We start from the raw sequence: 17,703 nt of genomic DNA on the forward strand, positions 1-17,703 counted from the left end.
AAAAGAAGGATGTGGACAAGCAAAGCAGCTTGTTTTCTTAACAGGCAGATGAAATGGGTGACTGGGTAGATAAAGGGTGGAGGGATGGATCTCATGCAAATGAAAAGCACCCGAGGATGGGCTTGGGCGTAAAGAGGGGCATATGACTTCAGATGATAGACATGAAGATAAGGCACTTATGACTCTAAGGAGAATACTTCAGGGTTAAGAATAATTTTTTTCAAAAAACAAAATCCGCCCTGGCTGTTGTAGCTCAGTGGATTGAGTGCAGGCCTGCAAACCAGACAATCGCGGTTCGATTCCCAGTCAGGGCACATGCCAGGGTTGCAGGCCGGTTCCCTGCAGGCCAGTTCCCAGCAGGGGACGCACGAAAGGCAACCATACATTGATGTTTCTCTCCCTCTCTCCTTCCCTTCCCCACTAAAGATAAATAAATTAAAAAAAAAAATCTTAAAACAAAAAACAAAAAACAAAACCAAAAATCCTTTATGGAACACCTCTTTTTGAACCAGGCTTGGTGCTATGTGCTTCATTTACCACCAATATCTCATGCAATCTTCCTAACCCAGCTGCCACATTATTGGTTTCATTTTGTTGATGAGAAAACAAGCTCAAAGAGGTTAGGTGACTTGCCTAAGGTTACACAGGTTAATAAAATGATGAATGTGTAACTCAAGCCTAGGGCAGCCAGACCTTGGAAACACTGGACAGAGCACTCTAGTCCAGTGACTGCCATCACAAGGGACAATCATTTGTGTATTATATAGGCATCATCTGACAAAGCAGATTTTGGACCCCAAATAGCGACCTTTTTGGCATTTTCTTTAGCAAAGGTTTCGGAGTCATATTTGTCTGGACTGTCCCAATTCTGTTGCTAATAAAAGCATAAAGAGGTGCCCAAAATGCTATGTAGGAGAGGACAGCTGTGACTCAAGAGACAGTCACATCACCTCTGAGCTGAGGTCCTGCTTTGTGAGGATTAAATAAGTTGACATATATGTAAAGTGCTTTACACATAGCATGTTCTTAATAAGGTTTGCTTTTCTTTTTCTGGAAACTGAGTAGACTTGAAGGCTGCCTAAGGAAGTCACGGCACCAGGGTCTAATCTCAGGATTACTACAGATGGCATTCCTTTACTGATGTAATGACTATAGATAAAGCCCACCTGTACATAAATACAGATTAAAGCCTGTGACATAAATCAGCAAAGGAGAAAACTCACCAATATTTTAACTTTACTTTAGTCAAGTCATATACTTCAATCACCTAAAAAAGAAATTATAAGGGTTGTTACTGCTCTGTAGTTGAAGAAGATTAATTAAGATGACATTCATAGAATTGTAAAGAAAAAAATCTATCACTAGCTGGAATTTTTCTGAAGCACTGCACGTTACCTTTAGTTCTCTGAATTGGAATGAAAAACCCATGCCACACACACAGCATAACCCCTTCACCCCCTGCTTCCTGTGGATTGTTCAACAGATGTCCATGAACACTCTGGGTCAAAGTCTGAGAACTAACCCACTGTTGGGTCATAGGGAAAACTGCATACGCCATCCCTACAGGACAGTGAAACCCTTCACAAAAACAAATTCATGCAGTTTGTTAAACCTGTAACCTTGGACACCGAGCCCCCTTCCTTACTTTGCTACTTTATAAAGACCTAAATCAGGTCAATTTAAAAAAATAGCTTTAAAATATTGTTTTTACAAAGCAGAAGAATGGAGGGAGAGATCTATCCTGCAAGAAAACAAGTCATAATACATTATCTTAGAACAACTGTGACAATATTTAGATATATCCTTAAGGAAAGGCATCTGGGTTGAACCTGGAGAACCGCAGGGCCCTGGTGAAGTTTCAGTGGATTTGGCCTCAAATGAAATGCCCAGAACTCAAAACAGAGGCAAAAGAAAAAGTTACTAAATACTCAACCACTAATGGTACCAAGTAATAAGCACTATGAAATCCTCTATGCCAATGGTGTCAAGGGCTTGGCAGCTAGCAGGATGGCGGGCTGGGGCCTGGAGTACCACCTACCATCCTCCAGCTGGAAGGTCTCAGGCCTCATTTTAGAGGCCAAGCAGGGTTGGTTCAATGTGTGTTTGCCATGAAAATCTGGGTCTGACCCTGGAAGGGGCAGTGAGAAACTGGGTATAGGAACATCTAGCTTTGTAACAGAGACTGAAACATAATAGTTAATTCACGTGTGATCAGACCTTGTCTCCAACTTCGTCTACATTTCATAACACTGAACTCACAAGTTGGGCAGACATCTGTTAACTATAATGTAGCTACTTGGATACTACCTGCTACTAAAAATCACTCTCTCTGTTGGGCCATCACAGCACTTGAATCAACCTTTTCCTACACTGCTTGTGTATGCTGTCCACTAGGCCCACTGAGTTAAGGCCCCTGAGGTCTGGCTTACTAATTTACAAGAGGAGGTACTCAACATGTCAGGCGAGTTGGTCTGGTATGAAGCTAGCTGAGGGCAACATGAGCTCGAAAGCAAGAGATGCCAAGAGCAGTCATGCAAGAAAAGGGGAGGGAAATAGCTGTGATTCATAAGACACCTAGTGTCCCCTTCGGAAAGCCTGAGCATGGCAGTCTATCATGCCAAACCGGTATGCCATTTCACTGAGGCAGGTCCCTATGTTAGAAGAGGACCTCAACCTTTAGCCAGAACCCTGCTCATATAGCAGAGGCAGGCACTCTACCTCTCCGATTACTACCACTAGAGATAGCCAGCTGCACCTTCAAGGCCTTCCCACCACTCACCCAGTGACATGTTCTTCCTATGTCATTGTCGCCCAACCTGCTGTAGCCCAGACCAACATTTATAGGTGTTTTGGCCCTGTCTGCCCAGTGGACCAGAGTTAATGACAGGGTGGCACTTGTGGCAAGAGACCCACAGTGCTCACCATCCAGGAGAGCTTCGTGTCACCAGGAGAATCTACGAGCAGATTTTAGTCCATGGAGCTTGCTGGAACCAAGAACAAGTGGCTGGGGAAGTCTAGAGCCCATGATTTTCTATTCTCTGGGCTGAAAAAGGCCTTGATTTTGCCAGAGAGGAGGAGACATGGCAGCAGCCCAGAGAGGAAAGGAAAAGACAGGTGGCTGTAAAGGTGACTTGTAAAGCCTCATTCCACAGAGTTCACTCACAGGCAGTGAGTGAAAGGATAGGAAAACTGCAGGAGGCAGCATGGGGGAGAGAGAGAGATTCTGAAGCCCTTGGATGGAGGGGCAGGTAGATGGGTCAGATCAGACTTTGTACCAAGCAAGGGACTGATGCATCACTTCCTCAGTTTCCGGAGGCACAGGCAAGGGCCTAGCTCCTCCTTCACTAAACTCCACACAGAGGTAGAGACTTTAAAAAAAAATTATTTATTTATTTTTAGAGAGAGGAGTAGGAAGGGAGAAAGAGAGGGAAAGAAACATCACTGGTTGCCTCTCCCTGACCGGGAATTAAACCCAAGACTTTTCAGTTTGTGGGATGATGCCCAACCCACCCAGCCACATCAGTCAGGGAGGGGAAGCAGAGACTTTCTGACCTCCTTTCATTCCTCACATCTGTGCATATTGTACGCACACTATTTTCTTCAGCTTTTATCACATTTATTTCCCACAAACAACAGAACTTAAGCCATTCCAGTTCTCAGTGGCTAGTCACTATACACTGGTAATGTAGTTAAAAGCTTGATCAGCCCCGGTTGGTGTGGCTCCGTGGGTTGAGTACTGGCCTAAGAACCAAAGGGTTGCTGGTTCGATTCCCAGTCAGGGCACATGCCTGGGTTGCAGGCTAGGTCCCCAGTAGGGGATGCACGAGAGGCAACCACACATTTATGTATCTCTCCCTCTTTCTCCTTCTCTTCCCTACTCTCTAAAGATAAAAATAAATAACATCTTTCAAAATAAAGCAAAAGGGGAAAAAAAAAGCACGATCAGGCAGACCACCTATCCACTCTCTCTCAACTGTCTCACTAGTAAACAGCACTACTCACAGGCTTTTTAGCATTAAATTAGGAAATGCACAGGAAGCCCTCAGCCACGTACCAGGTGCTCACTAAGTAGATGACTTTGTCCTCACCGTGCTGTGATTCTATTTTGTGCTGCCTAGCCATCTCCCTTTTGCTGTCCACTTAGGTTACTACAGCTTTTCATTACGATGAAAAGCCCTGCTATAAACATCTGGCAACATTAACTTCCCCATAACCTTTTAAAGTTATGTTTCCTAAAGTGGATTTATGAAGTCAATGGCAAATGGCTCTTTCTAAAGGTGTTTTAAGATTAATTTCCCCCAATTTGTGATGAAGTCAGATTGAAGGCCATCCTCTACTTCTTCCTAGTGTGAAACTTCAGGTTAGTAAGTTTCACACCAAGTCCTGCTTTTGAAAACCATCATAAATGAGGAATTCTTATTTCATATACAGATTCTTTTCTCATGCGCTATCTTGTCTCCTCAGCTGCCCACCTGTGATGGCATGTTGAGGACAAAGAAGTACCCAAGTCTTCTGGAAAGGTAATTCCATAACCTGACAGGAATGACGGCCCTGGCATGCCACTGCCCAGAGCCACATTCAACCTTGTGACTCTGAGGCATGAGTCTTGTCACATGACTAACCTGTGAAACCCAGGCATTTGTAAATAGTTTATTATAAACATCCTGGACTGAAACAGGTGTTGGTAAATTGTACTTGAACTCTAATTAAGACAACCCTACACAACAGCAACTTGTTTGTTTACACTTCTTTAAAGGAGTTAAAGAATTAACTCATGGCCGGTGGTGTTAAGCCGCAGCATTTTAGAAAAGATTAGCTCCAATTTTCACCTAAGTCACACTGTTTGACCCAAGAATGAAATAAAACAAGACACAAAAACCTAACTAAAATCTTTTGCCCTTTTCTGCAGTTAAGACCCATTTTTAAAGACTCAGGATAATCTATGCTATATACTTACCTCCTCTCATTTTCAATTCAATAAGCCCCCTCCCCATAACATGTTCCCCAGATCCTCAATATTTTTCCCCTTCGCCTCTTGAGCCTGGGACACTGAGAGTCCTTCCCAGAATCTTTCCAACTACCAGACCTAGTTTCTCTTTTTTTTGGAGAAACAGGCATGGCTTCCATCCTCTGTTATCTTGGTGGTCTCTGGACCACAAATATCTATTCCCACTCAGAAATTTCAAAAAATATCTCACAATAGCACATATTAATCAGCCTGACATGAAATTTTAGTTACCTTAAGTCTCTGATTGAAAGCATCAAACAGTAGTTTGATCCCGTCCTGAGTCAGATTAAGGATGAGGTCATGGCTTAGAGGAGACTATGAAAAAAAAACAAAAAACATTCTTGAGCAATTAATTTACTTACCAGCACCAACTAAAAGCCTTACAATATAAAGGCAATACACAGGGAATATCTAAGTGCAGACAGTCACTCCCTCCCCCAACTAACAAGGTTTGGAAGCCACAAACAAACTATTGCATAAATGCACAGTGCGCTCTATTTCCAGCCCACAGCTGCTACTTTAAAATATTGGCTGAAAAGAACCTCTCTTGTCCAGGCTTTGAGTAATATCTGGGGAAAAAGGGCCAAAATTATGTGAGTAATTATACAGGCCATTTTCTTTTGAGGGTCCAGGGTCCACATCTGTAGCACAGTTTACAGTTGTCAAACTGCAGAGCAGTTGATGAGGAATGCAGGCCAGATGAAAAAGCCTCAAGGGGATCCAAACTCAGCAGATAATACTCGGTGCATGTGGGCTGAACCTATCTATGCTTGTTCACTCCCAAGCTGTACTTCCACAGAGAACACATTTTATTCTTTGACTTTTTTAGGCCATATCCCAAGGTTATGTACGAGGTGACACTGTTACTTCTTTCCTTCCCTCCCCCAACGATCCCATATCATATGTGCTTCTTTCTGAAGGGCCAAAGTCTAAGATCTAAGGACTCATATTTCTACATTTGCCCCTTCTGAGTCCTAGGGGGAGAAGAGAAGCAGCACAGAGTAGTGGACAAAGTTGGCCTTGAGTCCAGGTTAGCTGGAGACCTTAAGTGACTCTCAATTCTCTGAGCTCTAGTTTCTTTACGGAAATGCCATCATCCCTTCCCTCCAGGGCTGTCGTGAGGATAGGTTGTAGGTCATAAAGCACCAGCCGCAGCACGCTGCACTCATTCCTCATGTTGGCTGCACCTGCCTGCTTCTGGTTCAATGCAATCAATTCAAGGACTCAACATCTGAAGACTCTTCATAGCTCTAACCAAGTTGCCCTTTCTTGAAATTGGCACATAGCTCTCAAAAGGATTTAGAGAAGTTTCTTCATAGAGCTTCACAAAGTAAGGAATGAATGACGAAGGTGTGGACATCAGAGACAAAGACTGCACCACCGCCAGTGTGGGCCTCACTGGAAAAATCCTCTCCAAAGAACCTTCTGGGATTAGTTCAGACTATGTGCTCCCCTCTACCCACTGATCTCCACAAGGTAACAGGCCATGGTGGCACCATCACACCTGGCAAACACTAAAAGAATGTCATATGAATGTCTAAACCATTAGGTCTCAAGCATGATAATGGACTAATGAACCCTGACCTTATTTTCAACCCAGAAAATACAGTTCCATTTTCTGAGAGGGCCATTCCATAGGGGTAAGCAGGTTTTCACATCTTTCAAGATCCTTTCTTGGAAGAAGAACACTGAAAGTATCTGGATTTTCCTACACTCTCCCAAGAACTAATCATTTTTTTCCTGGCACTTATAATGCAGGACATAAAGCTAAGCAATTTTTAAAAGGAAGAAAATAAATCATCCTCATAATCAATGTTTTACTAGTACTTTATCTCTAGAACCAAAATACAGACATATTATGTGGTGTTTAAGCAGGCCCTTCCAATAACTCAGCACTATGCAGCCCTCCATATGAAACAGTTCAATTAGACTGTCTGTTGCCAATTGTTAACATCTCCCTCTAAGAAAGATGGAACCTACCTGATAGGCACATTTAATTTCCAAGGTGTGATTTGCTGGAGACAAGATATTTCTGAAATGTCTCTCTGATGGGAAACAGGGAAACAAGAAAACAAACAGGAAAGGAAGGGAAGGAGGGCAGAAGAGGAAAGTAGCACATGCAGGAAGCACTGTATCAGGTTCTGAGAGACCATCTCCTCTTAAACCTTATCAAAAGATAATAAGGGAACTACATCCATTTCACAGAAGGAGAACCAGGCTAATTAGTAAACTTATGTTTTCTAGCTGATTCTAGTTGCTTAGAAGATATTCAGGAAAATTAGTTTAATGCCAAAACTCTTTGTACTCCAAAACTGAAATGACAGACAACAAAGACAATGATTTTAAAAAAAATACATGCAAAATACCCACATTCTTAACAATTGGTTAAGAATATTTAGGACTTCCGCCAAGATGGAGGCATAGGTGGAGACGCCGTGCTTTCTCACACAACCAAGTTTAGAGACAAAATATTAGCAACAGAAAACACAACCAGAACACAGAAAATTGAACTTTTTGGAAGTCTGATAACAACGAATGCTTCAGCCTGACCAGTAAGAGGGGCGAAACCAGCAGCTGGCGGAGTGGGGTTGCACAGAAAAACTCAGTCGGATGGACTCAGGTGCGCGCAGATCCCAGGCGTGGGGTTGCAAAGGGCTGACCTAGTGAGCCACCCAGTGAGCGACCCGCGGCTCTGGCGAGGGCGCAGGGCAGCACATTGACTGTGGTGGCTCATTTCTGAGCAGATAGACCGGCGAGGGAGTGGGCAGTGAGACAGGACCCAGTGGGCCCCAGCAGCAGAAGGTAGCAGAGAGGGCTGCCATTTCCCCACTCTGACCCCGCCCCCACAGACAGCATCACAAACTGGCGCCCTGGCCCTGGTGGCCCCGCCCCGCTCCTAAGGCTCCGCTCCTCATACTTAAATGGCGCGAACAGACCAAAAATGGCTCAAGAAGATCTCAAAGCCCTAGAGCCCATAACTCTAAGCAACGAAGAAATAGCAAAACTTTCAGATGCACAGTTCAAAACACTGGTGATCAGGATGCTCACAGAACTGGTGGGTTTTAGTCACAAATTAGAGGAACATATGAAGGCTAAACTAATTGAAATGAAGGGAAATGCACAGGAAACCAATAGTGATGAAAAGGAAACTGGGTCTCAAATCAATGGAGTGGACCAGAAAGAAGGAAAAAATGACCAAACAGGAAAATATGAAGAAACAAGAATTCAAAAAAATAAGGAGAGGCTTAGGAACCTCCAGGACATCTTTAAACGCTCCAACATCCGAATTATAGGGGTACCAGAAGGGGGAAAGGAACAGCCACCAGTGGAAAACTTATTTGAACAAATAATAAAGGAGAATTTCCCCAATCTGGCAAAGGAAATAGACTTCCAGGAAATCCAGGAAGCTCAGAGAGTCCCAAAAGAAGTTGGACCCGAGGAGGAACACACCAAGGCACATCATAATTACATTGGCCAAGATTAAAATGAAGGAGAGAATCCTAGAAGCAGCAAGAGATAAGGGGACAGTCACCTACAAAGGAGTTCCTATCAGACTGTCAGCTGATTTCTCAAAACAGACCTTACAGGCAAGAAGGGGCTGGAAAGAGGTATTCCAAGTCATGAAATCCAAAGACCTACAACCAAGATTACTCTATCCAGCAAAACTTTCATTTAGAATGGAAGGACAGATAAAGTGCTTCTCAGAGAAGATAAATTCAAGGAGTTCAGCATCACCAAGCCCTTATCTAAGATAAAGAAGATAGAAAAGATAAACAGTAAAAGGATAGCAAACTCACAGTTATTAACAACCACATCTAAAACAAAAGCAAACTAAAAGGACAGTTAGATCAGGAGCAGAACCACAGAAATGAAGATCTCATGGAGGGTTAGCAACAGGGGAGTGGGAGGAGGAGAAGGGGGGAGAAGGTACAGAAAATAAGTAGCATAGATGGTAGGTAGAAAATAGATAGGGGGAGGGCAAGAATAGTATGGGAAATATAGAATCTAAAGAACTTGAGACACATGGTCAGAAACTAAAGGGGGGGAATGGTGGGGGTGGGGGGGTGGAGGGGAATGAAGGGGGGAATAGAACAACTGTAATGGCATAATTAATAAAATAAAAATTAAAAAAAGAATATTTAAAGCCTATTATCAAATGTGTCTAATCTTGGGGTGCCCAAATCTGATTTAACTCAGTCTGCAAGTTACCTACAAGCTCAAGAAGCAAGCCCATCTTCTCAATCTGCTTCCTGTTTTGATGGCTACTACTTGTCATGAGTAATTCTGTCATGGTCCAACACTGAGAGTCAGATTAGGTTACAAATGATCTGAGTGCAACAAAGAGAAAAAACTACCATCTTTCACTTTCAGGTCATTTTGGCTCTGTGGCTCAAGAAGACCCTGTCTGCTACTACAGATCCTTTGTTTTGTGGTAGGTAAAAGAATGTGCAAGCACTTGCCTGAAGGTGCAGAAGGGAACAGTATAAATATAGTTTCTAAATATAAGTAATAGGCTCAACTCTGACACTAAAACTGGGGAGGCTGCCCTGGCTAGTGTAGCTCAGTGGATCGAGCACTGGACTGAGAACCAAAGGTTCACTGGTTCAATTCTCAGTCAGGACACATGCCTGGGTTGCAGGCCAGGTTCCCAGTAGGGGGTCACACGAGAAGCAACCACACACTGATGTTTTTCTTCCTCTCTTTCTCCTTCCCTTCCCCTCTTTCTAAAAATAAACACATAAAGTCTTTTTTTAAAAAAAGAAGAAACTGGGGAGGCACACAGAAGTCTTACCCACTTCTAATCCTACATGTCAAAAATAATCTGTCATTTGCTTTAGGATCTGAAACTAACTGTTAAAATCATTTAACTGGTACTTAAATGGTCTCAGAAAAGCCACTAGAGGATAGTCTGCAGCCGGTGTCAGCTCAAAACTATTCCCTAAGGTCTGTGACACACACAATACGACAAAGGTCATTCTACATGGCTGCATGGGGTCTGTGTCATAGAAGAAGCACAGGTTTCAGAAAATTCAGTGGACTAGAGATGCAATTTTAGAGAGATAGAAGAATCATATTTCTAAAGGCCTACGAAAAATAGTTTCTAACTTTATGTACTTAAAAAACCAAATATTATTTTAAAAATTCTGATGTCCAGGAAGGTCTGTCTGCTGGAAACTGAAAAGGTCTTTGCAGGTACATGAAATATTATACTACAGTAGTTAATTCCTGGCACAACTGACCAACAGCTAATAGAGACTGCTATGAGTTAGACAAGAATAAAAAGAATAAAATATGTCCATTAATTGGGAGCCAATATTTTCCAATTTCTCTGTATCAGATCATCCTCACTAAAGGGATAAGGTATACCCACTTCAAGCACCAGATGTTCTCCTAGCTAGATCTGCACTACAACAATCCTGAACATAAACCCAAGCAACCAACAAAGCAGAGTATTTTAAACTCAAAAATGGAAAGTAAGCACCCTAGAAGACTCAATAGTCTCTGAGGTGACCTCCCACTTAAAAGTCCTTGTCAAAGGGTCAGTGTGTAAGTCAAACACTTTAAAAAAATACAAAAACCAAGTTCAGTTATTACTGCTCTTCAAAACCCAGCCCGGCAGCACCAGATCATGACCAAAAGCTTCAGAATTTAAAAAAAAAAAAAAAGTGCTCAGTAACTGACTAGTCCTGAAAATTCTCCCATTCAAACACATTGATCCAACAATTCATGCCAGTCAGCCTCTCCCAGATCATCAACTTCTGGAAGTGACTCACTGATTAGGGATGCTATTTCGGCTACCACTCACCTGTTCACTGTAGAGAACCTGGACATTTTTGATGATTCGACAGTGCTTCTGAAGAATGGCTACCGCTTGAGCCAGAGGCATTCCTGAAATAAAGCAAGGGTGTCTGTATGGGTTACCTGGGCTGTCCATTTACCAATATCTATCACTGTGCTAGCACCAGTCCTTGCAGTAAAGCCTGGGCTGGGGATAGGGGGTTCAGGAAGGTCTACAAACATAAGAGTAAATCAAAGTTCAATAAGCAGTAAGAGCCAGAACGTCAGCAGCAATCACTTTACAGCTAAATTGTATAAAGGAAGGGAGTTAATACACAAAAAAGTTTCTGAAAATGGGGACTTTCATGCTGTCCCTAAGTAGGCAAAGAACTTTGAAATGGCAAAGTCAGCATGAACCAAAACACAGAATGAGAAAAGCACTGACTGCATGACTCTAGAGATAAAGTTCTGGTTCACACTCTGCCTCGGATTACATATATCCTAGGATAGTTCCTTCCTCTCTTCCCTTGTAGCATCTGTCTCCTCATCACTCAAATGAGAATCTGCAGAAACACATGACTTGTAAGGGCTCATTAAAAGAGTTAAAAATCACACATCTACCAGAATCAGCTTATTTTACCAAGGATTTTTCACCAACTTATCTACTTATCCTTACTTATCTACTCATAAATATCTTCTATATCTTAACGCTTGGTTTTTGAACCCATGGCCCATTATAAATAGATTTATATATGCCTGTGTAAAAAATCTAAATCTTAACAGCCTCTCAAAAGTTCCAGGAACTCACAGACAACACCAAAAAGTATGTTTTCAGAGTCCATTATATTTCAAACAAGACACATACAAAGAGACAATTTAAAATAAAGTTCCAGGCAATCCAAAAACAGTAGGTGTGTTATTCACTACTCTCTTCAATCTAGCTTCTCTGTATTCTGACCTCTAACATCTTCCCAGTCACTCAAGCCAGAAACCTCTAGCTAGATTCCCCCACCCTCCCCATCTCTCCAAATCTAGTAGTCTCCAAACTTTCTTCCTAAACCTATGCCTATAACACACTTGACTAGTAGATATCCTTTCTTTCAGTGAACCCAGAGACTCCTTGATAGTGTCCTCGGCAGCCACTACAGAAGAGAACTGGGAATCCAGGGAACCTGTTTTCTTCTTCCATTAGTACATCATGCTTTAATTATAATACCCAATTGTTTACGGTTTCCTACAGACCATCTTTCCTTCCCGTTGTTTTGGTTTTTAACTAGATAAAAAGAGTTTGGACAAAAAAATCTGGCAGTAGCCTTTTGATAGGGCCTTCCTGGTGTTCACTAGTTCCAGGAATGGTACTGGCCCCTGTGGACTGATAAGAAGCCTTCCCTGAATCCCCTAGGTCAAGTTCCTTCTCCCCTTCCATAGCACCCTATACAACCTCTACCTCATTACCGTAATCCTTCCTTCCTACTAAGCTCTTCAGGGAATGACTGACTATTCACTTATCATTGTTGGTAAGCAAGTCCACAGAGATACATGCTGCCTTCAGTAAAGTGAGCTTTTGGTCTCTCTGAAACAAGGTAATCTCAGAAGAGTACTATTCTCCCATGATCCTTTAAATCTACCCTCTTTAGGCATTCAACACTAATTTAAGGGAAGAAAATTCAGAGACATGTCTCCACACCAGTGCATCTTGCAAATGTCATTGAAAACATTTTAAATTTGCACTGATTTGCACTCCACCACTGATTAAGCCATCAGTGGTATTCTCAGAGATTCCTTTTGGCCTAGGTTGCTGTGTTGCTGGCATTTCTCTAATCTCCCACCATCAAACAAAGGCCAGGAAAGCAGCCAAGAAGTTGCATGCAGCTTCCCATTATGATGTCAGGCAGATGATGGCAAGATCTAGATACATTTGCATTAGCACAGATTCCAAAAAGAAACCTGGAGATAAAACTGAGCCCATCCTCTGAAGGGTAGAGCAGTGGGAAGCAAGAAATCCCTCTCCACTACTTTTTATCATTTCTGCCATTCTGAGTCTCATCTGGCAAACGGAGATTATGTTATACTGGTTGTGGTGACTTAACCTGGTTTTCTAGCCTAGGAATATAATTCTAAAGCACAGATCCACTTCTTAGACCTAGCCCTACCTATCAGCCCCAATTGTAGTTTAGATATGTGAGGACTAGGGAGAAGATTAAGAGGAAAAAAAAAAAAATTAAGCCTGGGGAAGTTAAATGACTACCATCTCTTAAGCAAACAGGATTCTAAAATGTGGATTTTTTAAAGGCTTTATTTATTTATTTTTAGACAGAGGGGAAGGGAGGGAGAAAGAGGGAAACATCAATTTGTGGTTGCCTCTCTCATGCCCCCTACTGTGGCCCTGACCCACAACCCAGGCATGTGCCCTGACTGGGAATTGAATCAGCGACCCTTTGGTTCACAGGGCAGCACTCAATCCACTGAGCCACACTAGTAGCCAGGGCTAAAATGTGGATTTTTAAGACCCACAAAGGAAACATCAAGGCTCAGGTCCCCCTTTATGAGCTTTTCCCCAAAGTTCAAATCTGGACCCATTGTACAGAAAAGCTCTTTTCACTGTTTTTGGTTGTATTTAGACAGTTTGAAAGAACTACCCAAACCCTTGACTCCTGGAAACTGGCAAAAGTCAGAAGCGGGAGTAACATTATCAAAACAGTACACAGAAGCAGCCCTTCTCTCCCACCTAGTTTTTTTGGAACTCTTGGTCTCAACTGACATCCTAATCACTACTTTTGGCCAAGCGGTCTGTCCCATAACTTAGTCGCAACATCAAGCACACTTTGAAGCTATGGTTGTGGTTCTCATTCTGCCCTGTTAAGTCCTGGTATGAGCAGAAGCTGTGGGTGGGGAAGTTCTTTCCGAACTAGAAGCCAAACAGCACCAGCATGAGGAATGGGTCTGCAGGCAAAGATATCACTAGCCTCCCAAATCAAGCTCTTGTTGCTTCACAAGAGACTGGGGTGTTACACACCAGCTAAAAGTTTAGGAACAACTGTGCAGGAGTGGTGTAAACTTGTGAGAGTCGCTCCTACAACCCAGGGGAAGTTTGTAGTTCAACTGATCACTTGCAGGACCCAACCAACTATCTGTCCCACCCAGTTTCTCACCTACCCTTTCTCCATAGGTATGAGTCTTCCTGATTCAAAGATAAATTATAGCCCAATTGAGCAGATGACTCAGTCCAGTAGCCCAATTTAGTGTGACAAAAGTTCAGGCCTGCACAAACAAACAACACTAACACTAGCTCCCCAACCCCCTTTCCTAGTACTGGAAACACACACTGGGGTTACTGAATGCACATATTTGTACACAGAGAGGTAGTGACATTGGGGATGAGGAAAACTGGGCCCCACAAAACAAAAAACTACCAGACTGCACTTTCTACAAACTAAATGTTACTTTCCCTGAACTCCTATTTCATTCTCAGCTAAGGTCTGGGTTTAGGATTACGCCACGCATCGACCACATTAAAAAAGAGAAGGAAACAAGTCAGAAGTTCCTTTAACATACAAGCCTCTCCTCAACTCCTCTGACCAGATGCCCAACATGTCACTAAGGGACGGGAGCCTAGGTTTCCCGTTCCGAAGAGACAACCCACAGCCCGGAACAGCAGAAAGAGAGACTGCTGTGGCGTTTGAGAGAGCTTTAGTCACTTCTCAGCTCTATTATCTGTAGAACGAGAATACAATAACAATACTACCCCACCCTTAAAACCCAAGAAAGCCGTCTAGGGATAATTACGTGCCAGAGAGCCACGCTCGGCCCGAAGTGTTCGAGGCGTGTCTGTCATTATTATTACTACCGTGCCACCCCCCCCCCCCGGGGTCAGGCCCTGTTGACACCTGAAGCAGGTGCGTCAGGGCCCGGCTGAGAGAGAGACTGGCGGGTCCGGCCAGCGGGAGCCGGTACCGAGTGCCCGGAGCCCAAAAAGCCAGGAGGACGGAAGAGGCGAGGAGCCGTGAGCGCAGGAGAGTGAGGGGTCAGAGGCCAGAGGCGGGAAGGGCCCGGAGGGAAGTAGAGACCGGCGAGTAGGGTCCTGAGGGGGACCCCACACTTACCCAGCGTGAACTCCCATTGCTCGTTCCCTAGAGAGCGTTCGGGGACCACCTCCAGATCCAGCATTGGTTCGGCTCGCCGGGCCCGGGCGGCCTCCCTGCGGCAGCGTGGACGGGACCGGAGCTGGGGAGACAAAGCAGCAGCTGACCCGTCGTCTCCGCCGTCCCTCGGGGGTCTTGCCCCCCCAACTCCTCCCCGATTGCCAGAAGCGCCAGTCCGACACCACACCTAAGCTCCCTACACCTCACCTTACCAGCAGCTGCCGCGAGACTAAGGGTAGCGACAGCAGCGGCAGCGTCTGCGGCAAAAGTGGCGTGCCGGGCCGTAAAGCGTGGCGAGGGCGGGGACGAAGGCGGGATTTCAGTCGCAGGGGAGGAGCCGAAGGCGGAGTCGCGCACACGCAAACTGCGGATCAGGCTGCTGTGAGTTCGGGAGAAGGCAGGCGAAGGCCTGGCAGTATTCTACGGAAAAGCCGGGGTGAGAATTCCTGTACTCCGGTAATCTCCACATCTGCACACCGCCGTACATGTTTCGCACATCTAAACAGAGATGTGTCCACTACGCAACACAACATGTGACGTGGTTATACAACCCCCATCTGCCGTCTACACGCACGTCCCACACGTTCAAATGGGAGCAAAGGGCGAGTTCCAAAGGCGCAGCAGGGTGGGAGGACACGGAGTCCCGGAGCCCCGGGGAACGCGGGCGCACACCCATCCCCCGTTTGGGCCGAGACTGACGCCGGCTGCAGCTGCCTCTATTTGTCCAGGCATGGCTCCTTCCCTACCCGGCCGCTCCTGGGGCTCGGTTAGAACTAAAAGCGAGGGCGGAGTGTGCTCCATGTCTGTGTAGGTGGGGCGGGGGGGGGGGGCGGCGCGGGAATTGGGGTAGAGGAATAGATAGAAGGGGGAGGAGCTAGTCTGGCCCTCCCGGCTGACCACGAGTAGACGCGCGCAATTCTTCTCCAACTCCCCTACCCTGGGGGCCGGGACCCGAGGTCACCGGCTGTAGCTCAGACTCAAGCCAGAACTAGCTTTGCTGCCAACACTGTGTGGTTTAGACCAAACCTCTAGTGCTCTTTGTGCATCAATTTCTCCATCTATAAGTCAGAGAGGGGACTCCTTTAACCTGTTCAGTCTGAGCTTTTGGCCCAGGCCAAACATAAAAGGCAACCAGGTCTTTTTTGGACTTAAGCCTTTACAGCCTCTGTGAGACGTAAGCCTATATCTCATTTACAGGCGAAAAAATGAGGCAGACAGGTTAAAGAGGTCTTGTGGTTCTAGGTGGTAGAACCCCAAGTTCTTTCTTTTGCATTGCCCCTTGAAGGTATTTAGTAGGGTTTTTGCGTTTAGGAAAAGTTAGTTGGGTAGCTTGGCTTACATGGTGTGGTAAGAAGACCTGGGGGGAAAGAAACCTGTAAGATTGTTTAGGAGTAATTTTAGTCTGAATTGAACTCAAATCCAATCGGACAAGGAATTGTTCTTCTATTCAAAAAACATTTGTAGAAACTTATTTCTGGTAAACAAAGTGGGGTGGGATGGCAAAGGAAAGAGACAAAGAGAAAGAGCCACACACTCTATGTTAGAAGGATTTTTAGTTTGGAAAACTCAAGAAACAGGAAGAACAAGGATGAAGAGACCCCTGTTGGGTTAACAGGCAGGTAGGTTTCTGTGAACAATGTTAGTCAACAAACGGTTATCTTTGCTCATTATACTATCCCCAAACCTTTGGCTTGTGACCCACCCAGGTTTTTGTCAGGAGTCAAATGACAACTTTGGGGTGGTGCTCTGGGAGGAGGCCATAAGCCAAAGGTTGATACCAGAGTAGAAGCAGGAAGTACCTCAGGGAAGTAGGCCAATTTGGGAGAATGTCAGAGTCCCTCCTCCAGATGGAGGGTGGGGATGTTCAGAAATATTGAACTCGGTGCTGGTGGACTGATAAGAGTGTATTTGGAGAGCACAGGCAGTCATCGAGGCAGTCTAAGCCAAAAAAAAAAAGATGGACAGGCTCAGGTCAGATAGTGGTTAAGCACATGGATTAGGAATTTGAATCTCAGTTCTGCCATTTAATAGTTTTGTACCTTGAGCAAAATGCTTCACTCCATGCTTTTGTTTCCTCTGTAAAATGATCATACCTCAGCCCTGGCTGGTGTGGCTCAGTGGGTTGAGTGCCAGCAAACTGAAAGGTCACTGGTTCTATTCCCAGTCGGGACACATGCCTGGGTTTCAGGCCAAGTCCCCAGCAGGGAGTGTGTAAAAGGCAGCCAATTTATGTTTCTCTTGCACACCAATGTTTCTCTCCCTTCACTTCTCTCTAAAAATAAATAAAGTCTTTAAAAAAATAAAATGATTATACCTCAAAGATGTGTTAGGAGGACTGCACTTATAGGAGTGTCTGACTTACAGGTAAATACTTAGTAACAAATTTTTAAAAATTCTAACAGTGACAGAAATGATGGAGTTCATTGGCAGAATCTACAGGTTGGGTATAGGGTATGAGGGAGAAAAGGAATCAAGAATCAAAACACAAGTTTCCAGTTTGGGTAGCTGAGAGAGGGTGATGTCACTCAGGAAAGAGCCTGGGGGAACATTGAAGGTTGGGAGGTTGCTAATACTTCTGTGAAAGCTCACATGTGCCCTAGCATGTGTGACTCAGAGCATCATTCCATAAACCACAAGGTCTCAGGTTCAGTTCCCAGGCACGTACCTGCCTGGGTTGCAGGTTTGGTTCCTGGTTGGGGCACCAATCCGGTATTTCTTTCTCCCTGCCTCTCACCCTCTCTGTTTCCCTCAATAAGCTTGTGTCTGGCTGAGGAT

The 17,703-nt window shown here is 44.5% G+C and overlaps 1 protein-coding gene across 4 annotated transcripts in view; it reads right to left on the reverse strand.

The window, feature by feature from the left end:
* The window catches only part of PHAF1 (phagosome assembly factor 1), a 26,722-nt gene extending 11,422 nt beyond the window's left edge, over positions 1-15,300 (reverse strand). For 2 of the 4 annotated variants that reach the window (XR_005084873.2, XM_037162630.2), the window contains exons 1-5: positions 15,136-15,294; positions 14,890-15,010; positions 10,815-10,897; positions 5,240-5,323; positions 1,224-1,267 (exon numbers count right to left, since the gene is read on the reverse strand). Coding sequence is in view for 3 of the 4 variants with exons in the window: in XM_037162630.2 (XP_037018525.1) it covers positions 1,224-1,267; positions 5,240-5,323; positions 10,815-10,897; positions 14,890-14,953 (275 nt within the window). In the remaining variant the exon portion in view is untranslated. Of the gene's footprint in view, positions 1-1,223; positions 1,268-5,239; positions 5,324-10,814; positions 10,898-14,889; positions 15,011-15,135 lie in introns of all 4 variants that reach the window. The other 2 variants (XM_037162629.2, XM_037162628.2) reach the window with 2 other exon arrangements.
* Positions 15,301-17,703: the final 2,403 nt, after the last annotated feature.

The sequence above is a fragment of the Artibeus jamaicensis genome, unplaced genomic scaffold (assembly GCF_021234435.1).
Source record: "Artibeus jamaicensis isolate MK-2021 breed Jamaican fruit bat unplaced genomic scaffold, CSHL_Jam_final contig_464, whole genome shotgun sequence".
Taxonomy (NCBI): domain Eukaryota; kingdom Metazoa; phylum Chordata; class Mammalia; order Chiroptera; family Phyllostomidae; genus Artibeus; species Artibeus jamaicensis.